Source organism: Diabrotica undecimpunctata, chromosome 4 (assembly GCF_040954645.1).
Source record: "Diabrotica undecimpunctata isolate CICGRU chromosome 4, icDiaUnde3, whole genome shotgun sequence".
Classification (NCBI taxonomy): domain Eukaryota; kingdom Metazoa; phylum Arthropoda; class Insecta; order Coleoptera; family Chrysomelidae; genus Diabrotica; species Diabrotica undecimpunctata.
Genome location: NC_092806.1, coordinates 139,382,251 through 139,400,807, shown reverse-complemented (window position 1 = coordinate 139,400,807; position 18,557 = coordinate 139,382,251). Strand labels below are relative to the sequence as shown.

Sequence of the window (18,557 nt, the reverse complement as noted above, 5' to 3'; positions counted from 1 at the left end):
GCGTTAGAACAATCCAGATACAGTTTGAGAAAGATAAAATCAATATGGAAACACTGGATAATACGGAGTGTTTTACTTAGGCCTCACATTAAACTTATTTCTGAAGAAAATCGGATTCAACATATTTAAATTTACATTTCCTGTAGCTGATTTACACATCTAAAATAATTACAGTATAACAAGCGAGAAGTGGCTTGTAGCGCATTGACCAGATTTTATATTATTACATAATTTATTTCTTCTTCGACTGTTAAGCGAAAGATATCGAGATCGTATATGTGATCAGTAAAGATATCATCAATAATCTTTTATTATTTCTGTGGGGTGTAGAGCTAGTTCGCGTCCGTAGTAGAATACTACACGTGCACCCTGGGTAACGCTAAATGGACTAGCACATACTGGCAGTCAGACAATCCTTAGGATCTCCTGACTAAACAACACTTCCAACGAAAGATGATAAACAAAATAAACGGCCCTTGTGAGGACCGCACAACCAGACCAATCGGACCTATAGTTCGAATTTGCCATATAAACATAGAAGGCATAAGCTATGCTAAAAGCCAGTTTTTATCAAAACTATTAAAAGATGACAACATTGCCTTAGTTGCTATACAGGAAACCCACTGCGAAACAGAGAAGCAACTACAAAAAAGGGGCAAAATACCGGGCTATGAACTATTAGGCGCAACTTACCACCGAACATACGGCACAGCAACATATGTCAAAGAAGATATTGAAAATGCTTCGCTAATCTCTACTTCCAAATCGCTAACATTACCGTGTCCAACATTTACAAGCCACCTGCTACATCGTGGCCAGCCCAAGCAATTAAAGTACATCCTCGCCCTGCTGTATACGTTGGAGATTACAATAGCCATCATGAACAGTGGAAGTACAAAAATAATGATGAGAATGGGAATGCTTTAATAAAATGGGCAGAAGACGAACGCCTGTACCTTTTGTTTGATGCCAAAGATCGATCAACCTTCAGATCCGCGGCATGGAAGCGGGAATACAACCCCGACCTATGCTTCGTCTCGACCGACAACAAAGACATACCTCTAGGGGCTTCACGAAGAGTTCTAACTGATTTCCCACACAGCCAACATCGACCAGTAATAATAGAAGTAGGGACGCAAATCCCTTTAATTAGTTCTATCCCACGTCCAAGATGGAATTTTAAAAAGGCCAACTGGACTGACTTCTCTGCGGATCTGGATAAATGCCTGGGGTGGATTACACCTAATATCAAAAACTACCACAGATTTGTTGGTGCCGTCCTAAGTGTAGCCAAAAAACACATACCAAGAGGCTATCGCAAAGAATATATCCCTGGCTGGTCGGAAAATAGCGAGGAATTATATCAGAGCTTTCTTGAAACTGGCGACCAAGAAATAGCGGATGAACTACTGTACAGCCTAGACGCCGCTAGAAGCCAAAAGTGGACCGAAACAGTGGAAAGTCTAAACTTCCATAAATCAAGCAGACAGGCATGGTCATTACTGAGAAAATTAGGGAGTGGTGTCCGTACGAAACGCCGAGAGGCAGCCGTAAAGCCAGATCCCGTAGCATCACATATAGTAAAAACATCCAGGGCACCAAAGGATAAATAATACACGTGAATACAAAAAGATCATGAACAATATAAACCTGCCGATCCACCAAGACACCGAGGATGCACGAAATAACCGTCTCCGTTCTAGAAAACCACCAATGAAAACGGCAAGAATGATACAAAAGGAGTTCAACATCACGAATGCATGGTCCCAAGAATGGAACGAATGGCAAAATAACATACCCTGCATTACCCACAAGCCACCTGGTTTTGATCTTCCACGCAAAACATGGTCCACTCTAAATAGGATCCGAACCAGACATGGCAGATGTGCATACATGCTACATAAATGGGGAAAGAACCCGTCTCCTCAATGTGACTGTGGGGAGAACCAAACCATCGACCACATTATTCAAGAGTGTCCCTCAAGATCCTACAATCGTAGCCCTGAAGACTTCCTGTTTGCAACTTCAGACTCAATTGATTATATAAATACACTTGATGTTTGTTTGTAACTATTTAAAGTTTGTCAAATACCTATATTACTAGTGTTTGTGTATTTGTTCTAAATGTGTTGTAATTGCCATACGATAAATAAATAATAAATAATTATTTCTGTAATTAATAATTAAAACAGGAAAACGTATTCTATTAATTTTTAATATACGTATTTTATCTCAAATAAAACAAGTTTTATTTGGTCCGTGTTTCCGTTGAGATACCTGCTCGTAAAGTTGTTATTTGAGGGGTATAGAGGTAAAACCAGCAATCTCCATATTTTCCCCAAATTGAGTTATTGCTGCCATCTATATCTTTTTGTTCATTTCTACAACTTCACAAAATATTGTGTAGCAAAACCCAAAACCCTCAATATCTTGACGTCATTATAACGTCAAAAAATAGGGTTAGTAGCAAAAGCAGCAATCTCCATCGGTCCGCAAATGGCAACACCGGCAATCAAGTACTGCCAAAGGTCTCGGATCAAAACGCTTACTATAGCCGATAGTTGTATATTTATAATTTTTGCTTTGTACAAGGATCTTCAAAAAATAAGTAAACCAAAGAAAATACTTTCATGTATACATGGACCGAAAATGAGGTATTCAGTTAATTCAGGCAAAGTAATTCGTATGGGAAAAGATTTTGAAGTTGCTAATTGGAAAAAAGAAGCCTAGCCTATAGGGTGTTAAAGGCACTGTCTCGTGGCGTTTTCAATTATTAAACGTATTATTTTAACCAAGACTAAAAATGGATTAAACATTTTGGTACGGGGAGAGCCGCACTATTGAAGCGATATTGGAAAACTAAAAAGTGTTTTTAAAGCTGGAAAAGATATCAGGATGATTAATATTGAACATATTGAAGGAGAAGCTGAGGCTTGTGATGAAATTTCAGATTTGATTGTTTAAAACTTTTTTGTTCCATTAATCTGTTTTAAGATTTTTTCAATAAAAATTTAGTTTCAAGGAAGATGTGTGTTTTTTTTGCATTCCTTCTGCATTTTGCAACAAATCGGTAATCTCCAACTATTTGAAGCAAAACCAGATCTCCAAACTTAAATTGTTAATTTCTTTAAATTTAATGAAATAATTAAATTAATTTTGTGAATAACTAAAGGCAATGTACAAACAAATATAAATAAAAAAAAAATAAAACGCTACAATTTTATTAAAAAATTCTATTTCCTAAAAATTGTTCAAAGTAGAGATTGCTGGTTTTGCTTCTGGACTCCCCACTTGACCCACTCCTTTGCTGAATCAAATGCAGGTTAGCGTGAGGCGCTTTATTCCTGCTATCGTCTTTAAAGGAAGACAACAACATGCGGTGTTCCCAAGCGGTCAATCATCCAAGTTATAACCACGCCCGACACTGCTTGACTTAGCTGATCGGACGAGAACCGGTAGATTCAATGTGGTATAGCTGTTGCCTATGGGAATTTGTAACTTGGTTCATGCTTAAATAGAAAACTTCCATTCAAACTACTGACTATACCTGAGCTTGCGCTGTGCGATGAAATATCACTTAAAGTGGCGTCTTCGTGATTCTGATCATTTTGTACGTTAGCTCGTTGCAAAGATTGTTCAAGATGACGTAAACGAATTACTTTTTCTCCCAGAAGACTGCGGGTTCTGTGAAGGTTCACTTCCATATCGGTCAGTTCTTTTTCTTCCTGAAGAAAAATTTAAATCTTGACATCGAAAGTGATAAGTGACACAGACGACAAGTGACATTGAAAATTAACAGAACTTATAAATAGAAAAAGTATTGAAAATGATGTTCTAAATAAATTTAAAAAATATTAACTCATTTTTACATTTTATATTTAAGAATTCAAAACATCTTTAACATGTTTTACCTATATAACAAAAAATTTGCATAAAAAGCTCCCTAATGAGGTCAGTTATTTAAAAAATAGTTGATATTTTATTTTGTTTGTAATTTTACACAGAAACACAATTTAAATAATTGTAATAAAATATATTTTAAATATGTATGTGTAAAAAATTGTATATTAAAAAAAACGTGATTTATTTGAATGTTCAAGTTGTATTGCACTACTTGGTTTAATATAATCCAAGAAACCTAGTGACCAACTGAAAGGTTTCTCTAATGTTAGCGTCATCGTTTTTAAGTAAACGTTAAGCTCAAATCGATAACTAAACTAAAATTTCTACTAAATATCGAAATAGTAGATCTTATTAAATTTCTTAGTACTATTTATACCACATCTTCTTCTTCCTGTGCTATATCTTCTTGTTTTGCCCGTGTACTGCCTCAGTTTTTTCCGCCAAGAGATTCGTCGTTTACCTGGTCCTCTGCTTTCTTTTTATTTACACTGCATAATACGTTGTAAACTGTGGCATTTAAGGTTTCTCTTAGCATGACCAAAATAATAATAATGGTCTATTCTTTACAAAACATTTTCAGAGTAAATATTGAACAATAAAGGTGGCAAAACACAACCCTGTCGAACTCCTCTCTGAATATTAAATATTTCGGAATATTATTGTCAACAAAATATTTTATACCCGTTTTTTAAGAAGTTTACTTGGTCAAAAGCTTTTTAGTAATCTAGAAGCAGACAAATATATAATTATTTACCTCCTTAGATCTGTGAATAAACACAAATTTTGAATAGCGCCGCACTAGTTCCAAGTCCATATGGCTCATCTAACTTATGGTTCTGCAGTACTTGCATTTTTTGGGAGATCTTTTCTTCGGTAGTGTAATGAATATAGAGAGCAGTCAATCATCGGAAAACATTCCTTCCTCGAAGATGATGTTGAACTGGTTTTATATAGGCTCGATATAGACATCTTCTAGTAGTTTTAGGATTTCTCCATGTATTTTTTTAGGACCCGGAGCAAATGTTTTGTTCTTTGGATGGCTCTAACTACTTATGATTTTGAGATATGAGGGTTCTCTACCCTACTTCAACCTCTTCCTGCGATATTATGTTGCTGGGATATAATTCTTCTATACAGGGTGAGTCATGAGGAACTTTACATACTTCTACCATATGTAGAGTCCCTCAGGGAGCATATCATGTGGCCACTAAAAAATGTCAACTCCTCTTCTTTATTAATTAACAGGGTGATTTGTGTAATTGACCATTTATTTCATTTTACTGTAGTGTTTATACGGCTCATTTGATTTTTTTAATTTTTGCATGATACAGTGCACTACTATCAAGCATTCGACTGGTATTAGCTAAACTAAAAAATTCCAGGACTGGCTTTGGAAAAATTAATTTAGGGATTCGTATTAAATATTACACCCTGTATAAATTTTTTTTAAAATGCAATAAGTGATTTTCAAACTACATAAATAGCCAATGAAAACGACATATGCGACAATGTTGTCTCACTTTTATTAAATTTTTAGTGAACGATCAAATCTTACCAAAAATAGAACAACCATAATAAAGTATCAAATTATAAGGTATTAATTTAAACAAATGTTATAAATTTCAAACATTTTAATTAAAATGAGTTCCGACAACATAATCTAATACGTAGAAAATTAACATCTTTACTGTCACTTTCTATTATCTCTACGATAGAATCAATTGTTTTTCAATTTTAAATTTTTACTCATAGATCGTATTGGGGCATTATTTTCGATAAATAATAAATTAAATTGATTAAAAAGTCAAACCTCTTGTATGTGTTAGTTTTTGTTGATTGTAAATGATTAAAATTTTATGTCAAATAATAATACATTGCATCAACTGTACTAAATAAAAATAAATCTAAAAAAGTTTAAAATGAAGGTTGGCGTTGACCGTTTGACGTTTCTTGATATTTTATACCCATTGTCATTATTGTCATTATCAATTGTTATTTATGTGTACAAGAATACATATTTCTTCTGTCATATCTACGTTAAATACATTGTGTTAGTTTTGGTAGAGCTTTTGTTACTTCGTTCAAAATGCCACATCAGTTTTCGACCACAGAATATGCAGACATAATATTTGTTTATGGATTCTGTAATGGGAATGGTAGGGCTGCTAGTAGAGAATATCGCAGGAGATTTCCTAATCGTCGAACTCCCAGTCATCCAACATTTGGGTCAGTTTTTAATTATTTGCGAGAAAATGGCACTTTTCCTAGTGGAACAACAGAGCGACATGTAGATGAAGCGCAGGAAGATGACATTATAGACGCCGTTACTATGAACCCTACAATAAGCACTAGACAAGTAAGTCGAGAACTCAATGTTACTCAATCAAAAGTACGTAGAGTCTTACAAAAAAATAATCTATACCCATATCACATTCAAATGGTTCAGCGACTACATGCTGGAGATGAGATCGATAAGTTGGAATTTTGTAGATGAATTAACAATAATCGACCAACGCTATACAGGACACTATTTACAGATGAAGCCCAATTTACCAGAAACGGGATAAATAATTCACGAAATTCACATGTGTGGGCAGAAGAAAATCCCCATGCTATTCGAGAACGTCGTTCTCAGTTAAGGTTTTCGGTTAACGTGTGGATTGGTGTCATAAATAACCAATTAGTAGGTCCTCACTTTTTTAATGGTCCTTTAATAGGGCAGGTCTATTTGAACTTTCTACAAAATATTTTGCCGAATTTGCTTGCCAACGCGAACGTTGCTATCCGAGGGATGTATTTTCAGCATGATGGGGCACCCCCACACTTTTTACTGGCAGTGAGACAACATCTCAATAATGTTTATGGCAACAGGTGGATAGGACGTGCAGGTCCTATTTCGTGGCCTTCAAGATCCCCTGATTTCAATCCCGTTGATTACCATATTTGGGGACGATTGAAGCAACTAGTTTACGCAGCGAATATTAATACCCGACAACAATTAATTGATAGAATTATACATTGTTGTAATACTATTAGAAACGATCCCCAGAGTATGCGTAATTTAATACGTCACTTAACAATTCAGCAACAAAAATGTGTACAGGCTGCAGGGTTCCATTTCGAAAATCTATTTTGAATTATTTTTATTTTGTTACCATTATTGTATCTTTTCCTGTTCTAATTTATGGGTTTATCATAACTATGTACATATTTTTAGTTTTTTTTTTAAATTGTTCTTCGTTATTGTTAGTAGTTGCTGTTTTTTGTTGTGCAGTGACTCAGTTTATCATTTCAATTAAAATGTTTGAAATTTATAACATTTGTTTAAATTAATTACCTTATAATTTGATACTTCATTATGTTTGTTCTATTTTTTGGTAAGATTTGATCGTTCACTAAAAATTTAATAAAAGTGCGACAACATTGTCGCATATGTCGTTTTCATTGGCTATTTATGTAGTTTGAAAATCACTTATTGCATTTTAAAAAATATATATACAGGGTGTAATATTTAATACGAATCCCTAAATTAATTTTTCCAAAGCCAGTCCTGGAATTTTTTAGTTTAGCTAATACCAGTCGAATGCTTGATAGTAGTGTACTGTATCATGCAAAAATTAAAAAAATCAAATGAGCCGTATAAACACTACAGTAAAATGAAATAAATGGTCAATTACACAAATCACCCTGTTAGGTAATAAAGAAGAGGAGTTGACATTTTTTAGTGGCCACATGATATGCTCCCTGAGGGACTCTACATATGGTAGAAGTATGTAAAGTTCCTCATGACTCACCCTGTATATTTCTTTCATATGTGTACCTTCTTCTCTGTTTCCCATATAGTGTTTCCTTCTTTATCTGTTAATATTGAAGATACTTTGTTTTTGAACTAACCCGCTGTTTCCTTAAGTTTTTTTATGCATACGTATTCAAAGTATCATTTTTTTCTTTACGGTCTTAGATTTCCATGTATATCTCCAGTAACCCTGTTTCTTTTTCTTCTTTGATTTGTTTGATTATCTCTCTATGTTTGCCTCCCTTCGTCTCCTCTCTTTCATCATTCTGAGAATTTGTTCTATCATGTTCATTTTTAGTCCTTTCATAATTATGCTTTTTATATATTTGATATCAATAAACTTAGCTCAGTCTTAGTTATTGGCAAAAGTAGGACATCATCAGCGAACCGATGATTTAAATATTTTTCGTTGATTCCTTTTTTGTCACAGTCCATGGAATTATATGACCCTTTAAATATCTTTCAATGCCAGCGTATGTAGATTAAACGAGATCTTGTCTTCTTCTTTATTAAGTGTTTTGTCAGTCCATCTTTGGACATACTGTATTCATCTATCTTTTGCTTGCCGTTTTTTTATTTTATCGTTCCATTTGATCATTGCACAGCTTTTTTATCTTTTTCTACTAACGGTTTGCACTGTAATGTATTTTTTTCACCCCGTGAATACACCTGTGATGGACATACTACTTTCCATACTTGCTACATGTCAGGCCAATCTCCATTTATTTTTCATTGTGGTTGTACTGATGTCTTTTATTTCAGCTAATCCCCTAATCCACATAAGGATTTCCCATATTTTATGCAACCTGCAGTCTGTATATTGTTTTAGCTGTAAGTGCCCACGTTTCTGTTGTGTATGTCAATTATTTCATAATGCATTGTTCCATCATTTTCATTTGAGTTGCATTTTCTTTGTGCGTAATTCCTATATCGTCGTAGATAAAATATAGTATGTAACTCAAAACACAAATTTATCATTAGTCTTTAATCGGACTAACAGTAACGAAGATACAGCATGCCGCACTATTGGCATCGTGTAGCATTTTTAAATTCTTTGGTATATATTAAAATCCCCTCGTATATGTTAAAACACCGAAGAATATTTTCAATGTATTTCTGTTTACTATCGTACGTATTAAAACACCGAAATATTATTTCAATCCTTTTTGCGTCGACGAGTTGATAATAAACACATTTTTAAAGTTTGTTAATATATCACAGATGCATATTTCCTCGGTATTCTTTGATCGTTAAGCCGCCTAATATTGCGCGTTAAATAAATATTCCCGTTTATGTTTTGTTTATATCAAGTTGGGCGAAAGAATTTTAAAGAGAATTACATCACTCTCCGTAAAGCCGCTGTCAAGAGGAGTTGGTTTCGTTGTAGTCCGAATTTAGCTTCAAATTCGTATTAGATTTTCGTTTTTCGCCTTTTTTTATGGGAAAATGTGTAGCAATGTAAAGTTTTATGTGCAGTTAATAAGGTTTGGAAGAATCTTTGAAAAGAGAACATGCTGTGAGTGTCGGCGTCAAGGACCGGCAAATTTGTTGAAAAAAGTGATTTATACTCAATGTAATGTGTCACTGTTTTTGTTTTATGTCGTCTCTCACCTAAGAGATTTGCGACGTTTCCAACAAATTTGAAAGGTACCCACATGTGTTCCAGTTTTTTTAAAAAGCGGAGCTTCAAATTTTGCGTCCAGTGACCCAGTTTCACCCCCAGAAATTTTTATAGATTTTTTCTATATCGTTGCATTCTATTGATAAAATCCTATCACAAAACACATTCTACTTCACGATGGTTTAGTTGTAAAAAGTAATAAAATTTTAATGAAGTACACTCTGATTGTACAACTGGTGATTGTATTGTGTAAAAAATTTTCAGTAAAACTTTTTTGCACAATACAATAGTGAAATTAAAATAGTCAACAAAAATTGTAAAATAAAACAAATAAAATATGCAAAATATTATATTACAAACAAAAATGTATATTAATTCACCAACGTATTAATCTTTTTTATTTATTAACACCACTGTACAAGTTCTTTGTTAATTTCAATTTCGGTTTGGAGAAAAAATAAATATTTAACACCATTGCTCTCCAAGATGATAATTTCAATTGTACTATCGCTACTACTATTAGCAAAGACATTGGATATATTAAAGAAGTACTTTTTGCTATAAACTAACAACGGCAGTCAACGTGTTAAAAGTAATCACACATATTTTTATAATATTATAATTTGATACCACCAAAATCGACGATTTAGATTTTCGCATACCGATCAGGATGCTACTATGAATCGATTATTAAGAGTAAAAACTTTTTCTATTGCAATCCAATTATAAGTTTTATAACTAGTAGATACACTCCATTGTGTTAGTTCCATACCATGGATATCACTTTTGTGATTTAGGTCCATGATGAACTTCTGATCTAGAGCCATCTTGTTCAAATACTTTGCTGTAACACTCGAATCCAAGCTAACATGGGAGTCACATATTAACACTCATCTAAGATCAGTAGCATCTGTTTTGTAATTAGCCAATTACGAAAAAACTTTACAGTCACACAAATTGATATGTTATGGTTTGATGCAGTTTACGCTCTCCTATGAATAACGCCGCTTATGAATACAATATACAACAGCAACTAATTTACGTTTATATTTCTCTAGGCTGATCTATGGGATTTGCACAATACAAGAGATCCTTTATTATAATCATCCAGTGAGATTGTTAATTTTTTCTACTCGGTTGAGAAGTTTTCAAATATTTGATTTTGTAGGATCTAAAACTTCAACTTGTTTTTGTCATTTATGTGCATGTATTTTCTTCTTCTTCACCAGCTTTTCCTTTTCAGGGATCTCTCCTACTCTTCTTCGCCCTCACTTATCCATTGTATCTTCTCCATTTAAACTTTTCCCTCTTAAGTCCTTTACTACACGGTACTTCCATCTTCTCCTCGGTTTTCCTCTATCCCTCTTTTCCTTAAATTCCAACAGTTCTATTCTTCGCCACCAAACCACTGTAGTCTTTATTCTTTTTGGAGAATCTTTTTGGAGACTGCAGTCACCCCGGCTCTTCCCCTAATCAAGTCGTACCTTTTAGTCTTATTTAACATCCACCTTAACATTTTCATCTAGATTTTCTTTTCCTGAAACCTCTATAAAGGCCACACTTCACCGCCATACTCACTCATAACATTCGTATATAATTTCCTTTCAGCCCTTCCTGGATTTTTCAAAGCTCATTCGATTCCAGTTAAACCAACTAGCCTGTATCCTGTTGGCAATTTCTTGATCGAGTGTCCCATTTTCCTTTATATACCAAGGAAATTAAATGCCAAGTGCCAAGGTATTTAAATGCTCCTACTCGTCCCAGTTTTTCCCCACGCAATTCGATGTCTCCAACAATTCCTGTTCCTCTTAACCACATATACTTCATTTTAGATCTAGAACCTTAAGTCCTCACTCTTCAATAGCCTTTCTCTAATCCTCCAACTTCTTCTTTAACATTTCTTTCCTCTACTACACTAACACAATATCATCCGCAAAGTGCATTGACCAAGGAGCTCCATTACCTTTTCTGTCAGTACATCCATAAAAAGATTAAAAAGGTAGTGACTTAGTGAAAAGGCTTGATTCAAAGCAACCGTCTTTGGAATGATTTCGGTCAATCCGATACAAGTTCTTACTTTGGATATATATCCTTCACGAGCCTTACGTACTTCTCAGGAACGCATTTCTCTCTCATACATGAAAGCCTACATTTCTTGATAAGAAAGAGTTTGATTTATATAATTTGTTTCTTTGTTCTATATTTTTCAAGTACTTTGTATCAGTGTGCTAATGATTTGGAAATGGTTTGGCATTGTCGAAAAGTAACAACCTTAACAAATTTATTATTTATATTTGAATACAAGTATAATTTTTTACTCTTAATATTAATTTTTAGTAGTGCCCTGAACGCAATCATAAGCATCATTTTTGAAATATTCTGTGTGGAGTTAAATATTTTTACAGCTGTAGACATTTTATTAATAATTTCTTAAATATCATAAAATCAACTCAAAATAGTACTTTACAAAATTCTTGTTCATTGAAGAAAACTATAGCTGCACATAATGTGTATATAACTCCTGAGTTATTGAAGAAGCTTCTATTAACTTATGAGGAAGGTACTTTGGTAGCTATTCCATTCGTATTCGAGATCATAGATCACAGATTTGTTTCCAGGTTCTACTCTAATAATGCATATTGTTCGCACCGAGACGGCATGTGCAAGTAGTACCAATATGGTGGATGTTACGAAAATGTAATGTTGCAGGTCTCTAGTTGCCTCTGTTGCTAAATAAATAATCGAAAATAAAAAATTAATTTATAAATAAAAAGTTTGGAGTATTTGATTTCATTGTCCAAAATTTAGCAAATAAAATAGATCCAGACATCTACCGATAATGTAAAAAAATAACAAAACCAACAAAACATAAGTAGGTTTTTAAAGTAACTTGGATGAAATTCGGGGCACTGTATATCACGAAGAAGGATTAACTAGCTCGCGACCGCAGACAAATTCTACACGTGCCCTCTCCTTAACACTAAATGAGCGTATAGGCGGAACTAAATGAGCTAGAGCGAATAAACTATCCCACGATCGCACGATCTGCATCCCAATATATAACCGCAAACATATCTAGATATGGAAAACACTCAACCAAGAACCGGCCTTTCTGAGGACCAAACAACTAGAATTCTCAGACCCATCGTCTGTATTTATCAGATAAACATCAAAGGTATTAGTCGATTGAAAAGCAAACTACTATCAAAAATATTGTTCTATAACAAAATTGACCTGGTAGCTATTCAGGAAAGCCATGCTGAGAACGAACAACAACTCACACGCCGAGGTAGAATTCTAGGCTATCACTATGCTTATAGCAACCTATCACTTAGCTTATAACGTCGCCACCTATGTAAGAAACACCATAGAAAATACTATTTTGTTCCCTCCATCGCATAGTGTAATATGCATTCGGTCTTCACCAAAATAGGAGAAACAGAAGTCGTACGTGCTTATAAACCTCGCAATAGTACATTACCAAACCACGTTATAGATATCTTGTATCAACAAAAATAGAAATTCATTGCTAATGAGGAAAACGGCGACGCACTCCTAGATTTTGCGGGGAGTGCGTCGCCGCATGTATCACATCTTCAGTGTCAAAGATAGGCGCGTCTTAATCGGCGACATGGCCGGCTATCCCTTACCAACCTAGATAACAGTACTTACCGATTTTTCGCATAGCCAGCATGACCGATTATTATCGAAATTGATATCCAAATCCAGCTAATTACGACCAATCCTCATGAAACTTTAATAAATGTACCTTATCCGCCTTTACCAACGAATTCGTTAAACTCTTACGATGGATCTTACTAACACACAAGTATTATCAAATGTGCAGAGTTGCAGTAATTTCTACAGTAAATAAATACATTCCCAGAGGTTATCGTCCAAAGTCCTTCGTGATCTCTGCAATGCCCCATCGTATATGTCAAACTAAGTTCTTTATTATGACCTGAATGTTGAAACTGTTCACATAAAAATTATAGATACCCAGCTTAATATCACAATGCGTCTAATATCTGGAGCAATCAAGTCTACACCAACACAATGGTGTAGACTTGAGCATTGTAGACTCTGACATTGCTAAGCTACATACACCCACGGGATCTCCGTCACCAACATGCTATACTAAGAGGGTCCAAACAGTACTTCATAACCCATAATTACCAAAACACAGAGACATTTTGTGCTCCAGGAAATCACCAACTATAGATGCAATAAACCTGAGGTCCAACAATTTCCAAATGCCTACCAAATCGAAGAACATGCAGAGCTACAGGTCCAACACAATAATGAGAAATATTACATGTAGGTAACACAGAAAGTCCATCAGATTTTGACTTTCCGCTAAAATCATGAACAAGCCTCAACAGAATAAGAACGGGACATGGAAAATGCGCAAACTCCCCTCGCAAATAGAAGATGGGAGTTTATGCCGAATGAGACTGTGACACTGATAGACAAACCATCCAGCACATGATTGACGAATGCCGTTTGAGGAAATGTGATGGAGACCGACATCAGCGTAGATTAAATGATTTAAATGTTGAATTGTAATATATGTATAATAATAAATAAACAAATAAATAAATATAAGGAAGAAAACAAATATCATTAATCATTACCTAAACATTGGACCGCGTTTGCATTTGGTTATGAGCAATTATCATGATTTCGGTGATCGAAGGCCGATTATCAATAAACGTTCCATAATCAATCACTTCTAAACTAAAGGAAATTTTCGTTTAGATAAAATTTAATTCATGCTGCTATTTTATTAGATAACAAAGATAGAAAAATCGGCGATTTTAGGTGGAAAAATTCTACACAAAAAAAAAGAAATGTAGAAGAATCTATAAAACTAGTACGAGATGACGAATAAATGTCAAAAACCATTTTTACTATGTTTGTATATACTAAGGAGACATTTTACGAACTACTATCGATTATTCAAAAAACATAATACCACATTCAAGAGATTATTAACAACAAAATAGAAACGTTTGTATCAGGAGAGGTTTTTAATTTTAGCATTATACAATTGTATGGGTTCTAGAAACATATGGGAAACAAAGTTGTAGAAATTATAGTTTTTGTCATTATTTTTCTTTCTGGTCCACATAAATTTATTTACAGTGGTTCTAAATAGTTTTGAGAATGTTTTACCCGTTCACTGTCAGATTTTTCAGCCAAGAAATTCGTCGTCTACCTGGCCCTCCTGTTTCATTTTAATTTACCCCTCATAATAACTTGTAGAATTGGTATAAAGAGAACGTACGCTTTAGGAACGTCATGTGATCTGAGGATATGCCAAATAAGGTCATCCGGCACAGGGTCGAAGGCCTTTTCCAGAACCAGATAAGCTAGGTGCACTGTTTTGTTCTTCTCTCGATGCCTTTTTAAGAGCAGCCTAGCTGCATGAATTGTGTCTGTTGTGCTGATTTTCTTTACAAATCCACACTGGTTCAGATTGTTGCGAATGCTGTTTGTGAGTCGGCCTTCTCTGAGTAGAGTGTCTCTGGATATTAAATGTTTCGAAATAATTATTGTCAAGTTTGATGATACGGTTTTGTTGTGTATATAAATTTTCTATTATCCTTAGACCATTATGTTGTATATCTATTTTTATGAAAATAATGATAAGTTCACTGTGGTTTACTTTATCGAAAGCTTTTTCGTAATCTAGAAAGCAGACGTAATTATTATGTACGTCCCTAGCTCATCCCTAGCTTTTAATTAACATTTGGATACTAAATAGTGCTAACCTATAAGTCCATTTTTAAATAAAAACTAAAATTCGTCCAGCTGCTGTTGTTGTCTCTATTGGCTTCGTGTTCGTTAAAATTGGGAAAGTTCAGATAGCTGATGTTAATTGGTTGATAACAATTTTTGCAAAAAAAGTTTTCCTGCAACATTTATACGGTACATTAAGATTTGGATTAGATATTGCGAACTACACAAAGCGCTAAAATCGGCAACATTGCCTCGTACGAGGTAATTGTAATTCTCCAATCCGCTACGACACCTTAGCCTCCTAAACAGAAAACAAGAAAACCATTTAGTAACACATAACAAGGCAAGGGATATATATGCATCTCCGTCAGTCAATTTTTGGTTTGCTTACGTATACCCGGTTCATTTCTTATAACATAAACTCGATAAAAATACACTGACCATTATAAGGTGCATTTGTATCGGTTTTTAATAGTGTGAACAATTTTTTGTGGTTGAATTAAAAAATTAAAAATAAAATTGACAATGCAAAATAATTGCTAATAAAATAAGAAATAATTCTTTATACCCTACAAAAATGATTCAAATATTTGACCATCTACGGCTGAACAGTATCCGAATCTGTCATAAAAACTTCTGCGGACAGATATAAGAGTTTTTGCTGTAACAGAATTGGCGACTTCTCTTATTCGGTTTCTGAATTCATCCAAATTTTTTGGCTCTAGCCTCATGATGATCGTAGACGATGCTTTTTAAATGTTCCCCCCCCCCTAAAAAAAAAGAAGTCCATGGGTGTAAGATCTGGAGATCTCGTGCAGGCCAGTTAATATCGCCTGTTCCTATGGTTATGTAACAAATCGAGGTATACTCTACTATTCAAGTTGCCCTCAATAAAAAATGGACCTATTATGTGGTCTTCTGGTGACACTTTGTAAGCGTGACATTTTCTGCAATTTTTGAGGCAATAACAACTTTCAAAATTTTTAACAATATTATGAACTGACTGTACGCAAGGAATTGGTCTCCACTCAAAAAACGCAGAAAATAAATCTACACATTGTTGTCCAGAATTACCACCATAAAACCATTTTATTATTTGAACCTTTTCTGAGAGCGTATAAACAGACATGTTTTTTACAAAAATACATTAAATATCTTCGCTGTTTAAACAACGAATTGCTTTAAACAACCACTGTATAATAACAAATTATTGGTGACGGGGCAACGGAGGTTCGTGGAATATCGACGGCACGTAGTGTTGCCATTTATAGTGTGTATATCTAATATAAACCTTAACGTACTGTATTTAATAATGTGATATATTTTGCAGCAATACACAGTGTGACCCACCCACCGCTACTTTATATGTTTTATTTGTTTATATGAATGTTTTTATATGAATATTTAGCAAAAAGAAAAAAATTAAGAATATTTAGATATTTAATACCTATTAAAGTTGAAGAGAAAACGGATATTTATTTTATTATTTAGATCTAAAAACTATAAAAAAACTTACCTGACAAAGCTGTTGTAAAGTATGTCTAGCCATGGTCCCGTGTTTTAATTTCAATTCCTTTTGCCTCTGTTGAAATAAACTCTTTTGGCTCCTCAAACTCTCTTTCGCTCTCTTGATCGAATCTCTTTCGAGATGAATTCGGTGTCTGAAGAATTCCAACTCGGAACTTCCTTCAAACTTTTGACCGTCAGAAAAAGGGTATCTGAAACCAAAATATGCACATCATAGAACAAAAATACATCTCACACGTATTTATACAATAGTTTCAATTATTGTAATTATATATGTATTAAAAGTTTTATACATTTACTACACAAAAATCACCACAATTTAAATTCTATTACAAGATTTTTGTCGGTCCGATCAGTCAGTGGGCTAGCATACTCACGCCGATGTCAATTGTTTGGTGGACTTATAGTTTAAATCACGTGTAGGCAAAAAAACATAAAAAACGTATACACACAAAAGTGGATCGAGTCGGCCAATGGATGAGTGGTACGGTAAGAAATGAGAACTTATGGTTTCGTGTCACTCATTCAATAGATATAGTACTTGATATAGAAAAAACTTTACTTGTCATAAAAATAAATCAACTAGGATGGATTTTATTTATAACTCACCTAAGATGGTAAGTATCAGCTTGAGCGTTTTCCGGAAACTGATCTTCTAAATCTTCTAACTTCTGAAGTTGCCTTCGAAGATTTTCCACTGGAGAACACGATCTCTGAGGTTTTCTTTGCTTGGAATTATTATTGATGCGAGATGTAGAAGAGCTTTTTAACCTAAAAATATAAAAAAAATCTGTATATTATCAGCTGCTTCAAAGCACAGGTTCTGCTATACAAAATATTCTTCGAATCTCCATAGTAAACAGCAGCCAATCTTTATCAACCAGTCAATAATACCACTAACCTGGAAAATATCTTCTTTCTACTTCTTCCTGGATTAGTACTATCTGAACTATCATTTTGATTGGTTTTGTCGTCACTTTGGTAACAATTATCGCTGACTGATGTGTCCAAATCTTGTATCACTACTTGTTTAACATTTCTTGTTTCCGACTTGGGCCGCTCTTCAACACTGGCGTTTTTTGAATGCTTAGGAGTTGGTGGTTTATCCAATACTTTTCTAAAACAAAGAGTACAATTTGGCAAATTTCACTTTGTCTCTGACATGCGCAAACAAATAGCTACGACCGTGCTATGAGTGAGGCAAGAAAGTAGAAACACATGCACACTCTACGAGAGGTTTGAATTATTCAAACATTTTTAAAACAAAATCATAAGAACTTGGTTACACATTTTGTTTAAAGAATTCTATAACACAATTTTATTTACAACTTTTGATACAAAGTAAAATTTACTTCACAATTTTTTTTATATCAATAATTATGTATTAAAAGACCATACCTCTCTCTGTTATTGGAATTGCTCTGCTCAGTCTCAGAACCTGTAGTATTAGTAGTCGTGCTCTGTTCCTTTCTTTTACTTCTCTTTTCCATCGTTAGTTTTATTTCTGTTTTTAGCTTCAAATACTTCTCTTTCAAACATCTGTACTTATCTTCTAATAGTCGTTTTTCACATCTGAGTTTTTCAAATGTTCTCTCATCTGTCGTATGCTTGCCTCGATCTTGTTCCGACTCCGCTTGGAATTTACTTCTCAACTCGGCCATTTTTGCTTGATGGGCCTTTCTCAAAACTTGCTCCTAAAAAAATCCAATATACGTATATATATATATATATATATATATATATATATATATATATATATATATATATATACAGATTGAACGAATTTAAAACGGAACATACGAAATCAATGTATTTCGGCTCAACTCCGCTTTAGGTGGTTGGCCAACAAAAGGTTGTCAAATAATTATATTATAAAAATCCAATACTTCAGCGGGCTGCTGGATTCTGAATTCATTCAAGAACAAGTCAAAACTCCACCCAAATAGGTTGCCTAGAATCACTGAAAAA

At 34.1% G+C, this 18,557-nt stretch overlaps 1 protein-coding gene across 4 annotated transcripts in view; it reads right to left on the bottom strand.

The window, feature by feature from the left end:
* The window catches only part of Cep164 (centrosomal protein 164), a 67,135-nt gene that overhangs the window by 28,222 nt on the left and 20,356 nt on the right, over window positions 1–18,557 (bottom strand). For 2 of the 4 annotated variants that reach the window (XR_011950792.1, XM_072530392.1), the window contains exons 7-11: window positions 17,988–18,283; window positions 17,491–17,706; window positions 17,199–17,360; window positions 16,579–16,780; window positions 3,548–3,725 (exon numbers count right to left, since the gene is read on the bottom strand). Coding sequence is in view for 3 of the 4 variants with exons in the window: in XM_072530392.1 (XP_072386493.1) it covers window positions 3,548–3,725; window positions 16,579–16,780; window positions 17,199–17,360; window positions 17,491–17,706; window positions 17,988–18,283 (1,054 nt within the window). In the remaining variant the exon portion in view is untranslated. Of the gene's footprint in view, window positions 1–3,547; window positions 3,726–9,736; window positions 12,050–14,342; window positions 15,364–16,578; window positions 16,781–17,198; window positions 17,361–17,490; window positions 17,707–17,987; window positions 18,284–18,557 lie in introns of those variants that run through there. The other 2 variants (XM_072530393.1, XM_072530394.1) reach the window with 2 other exon arrangements.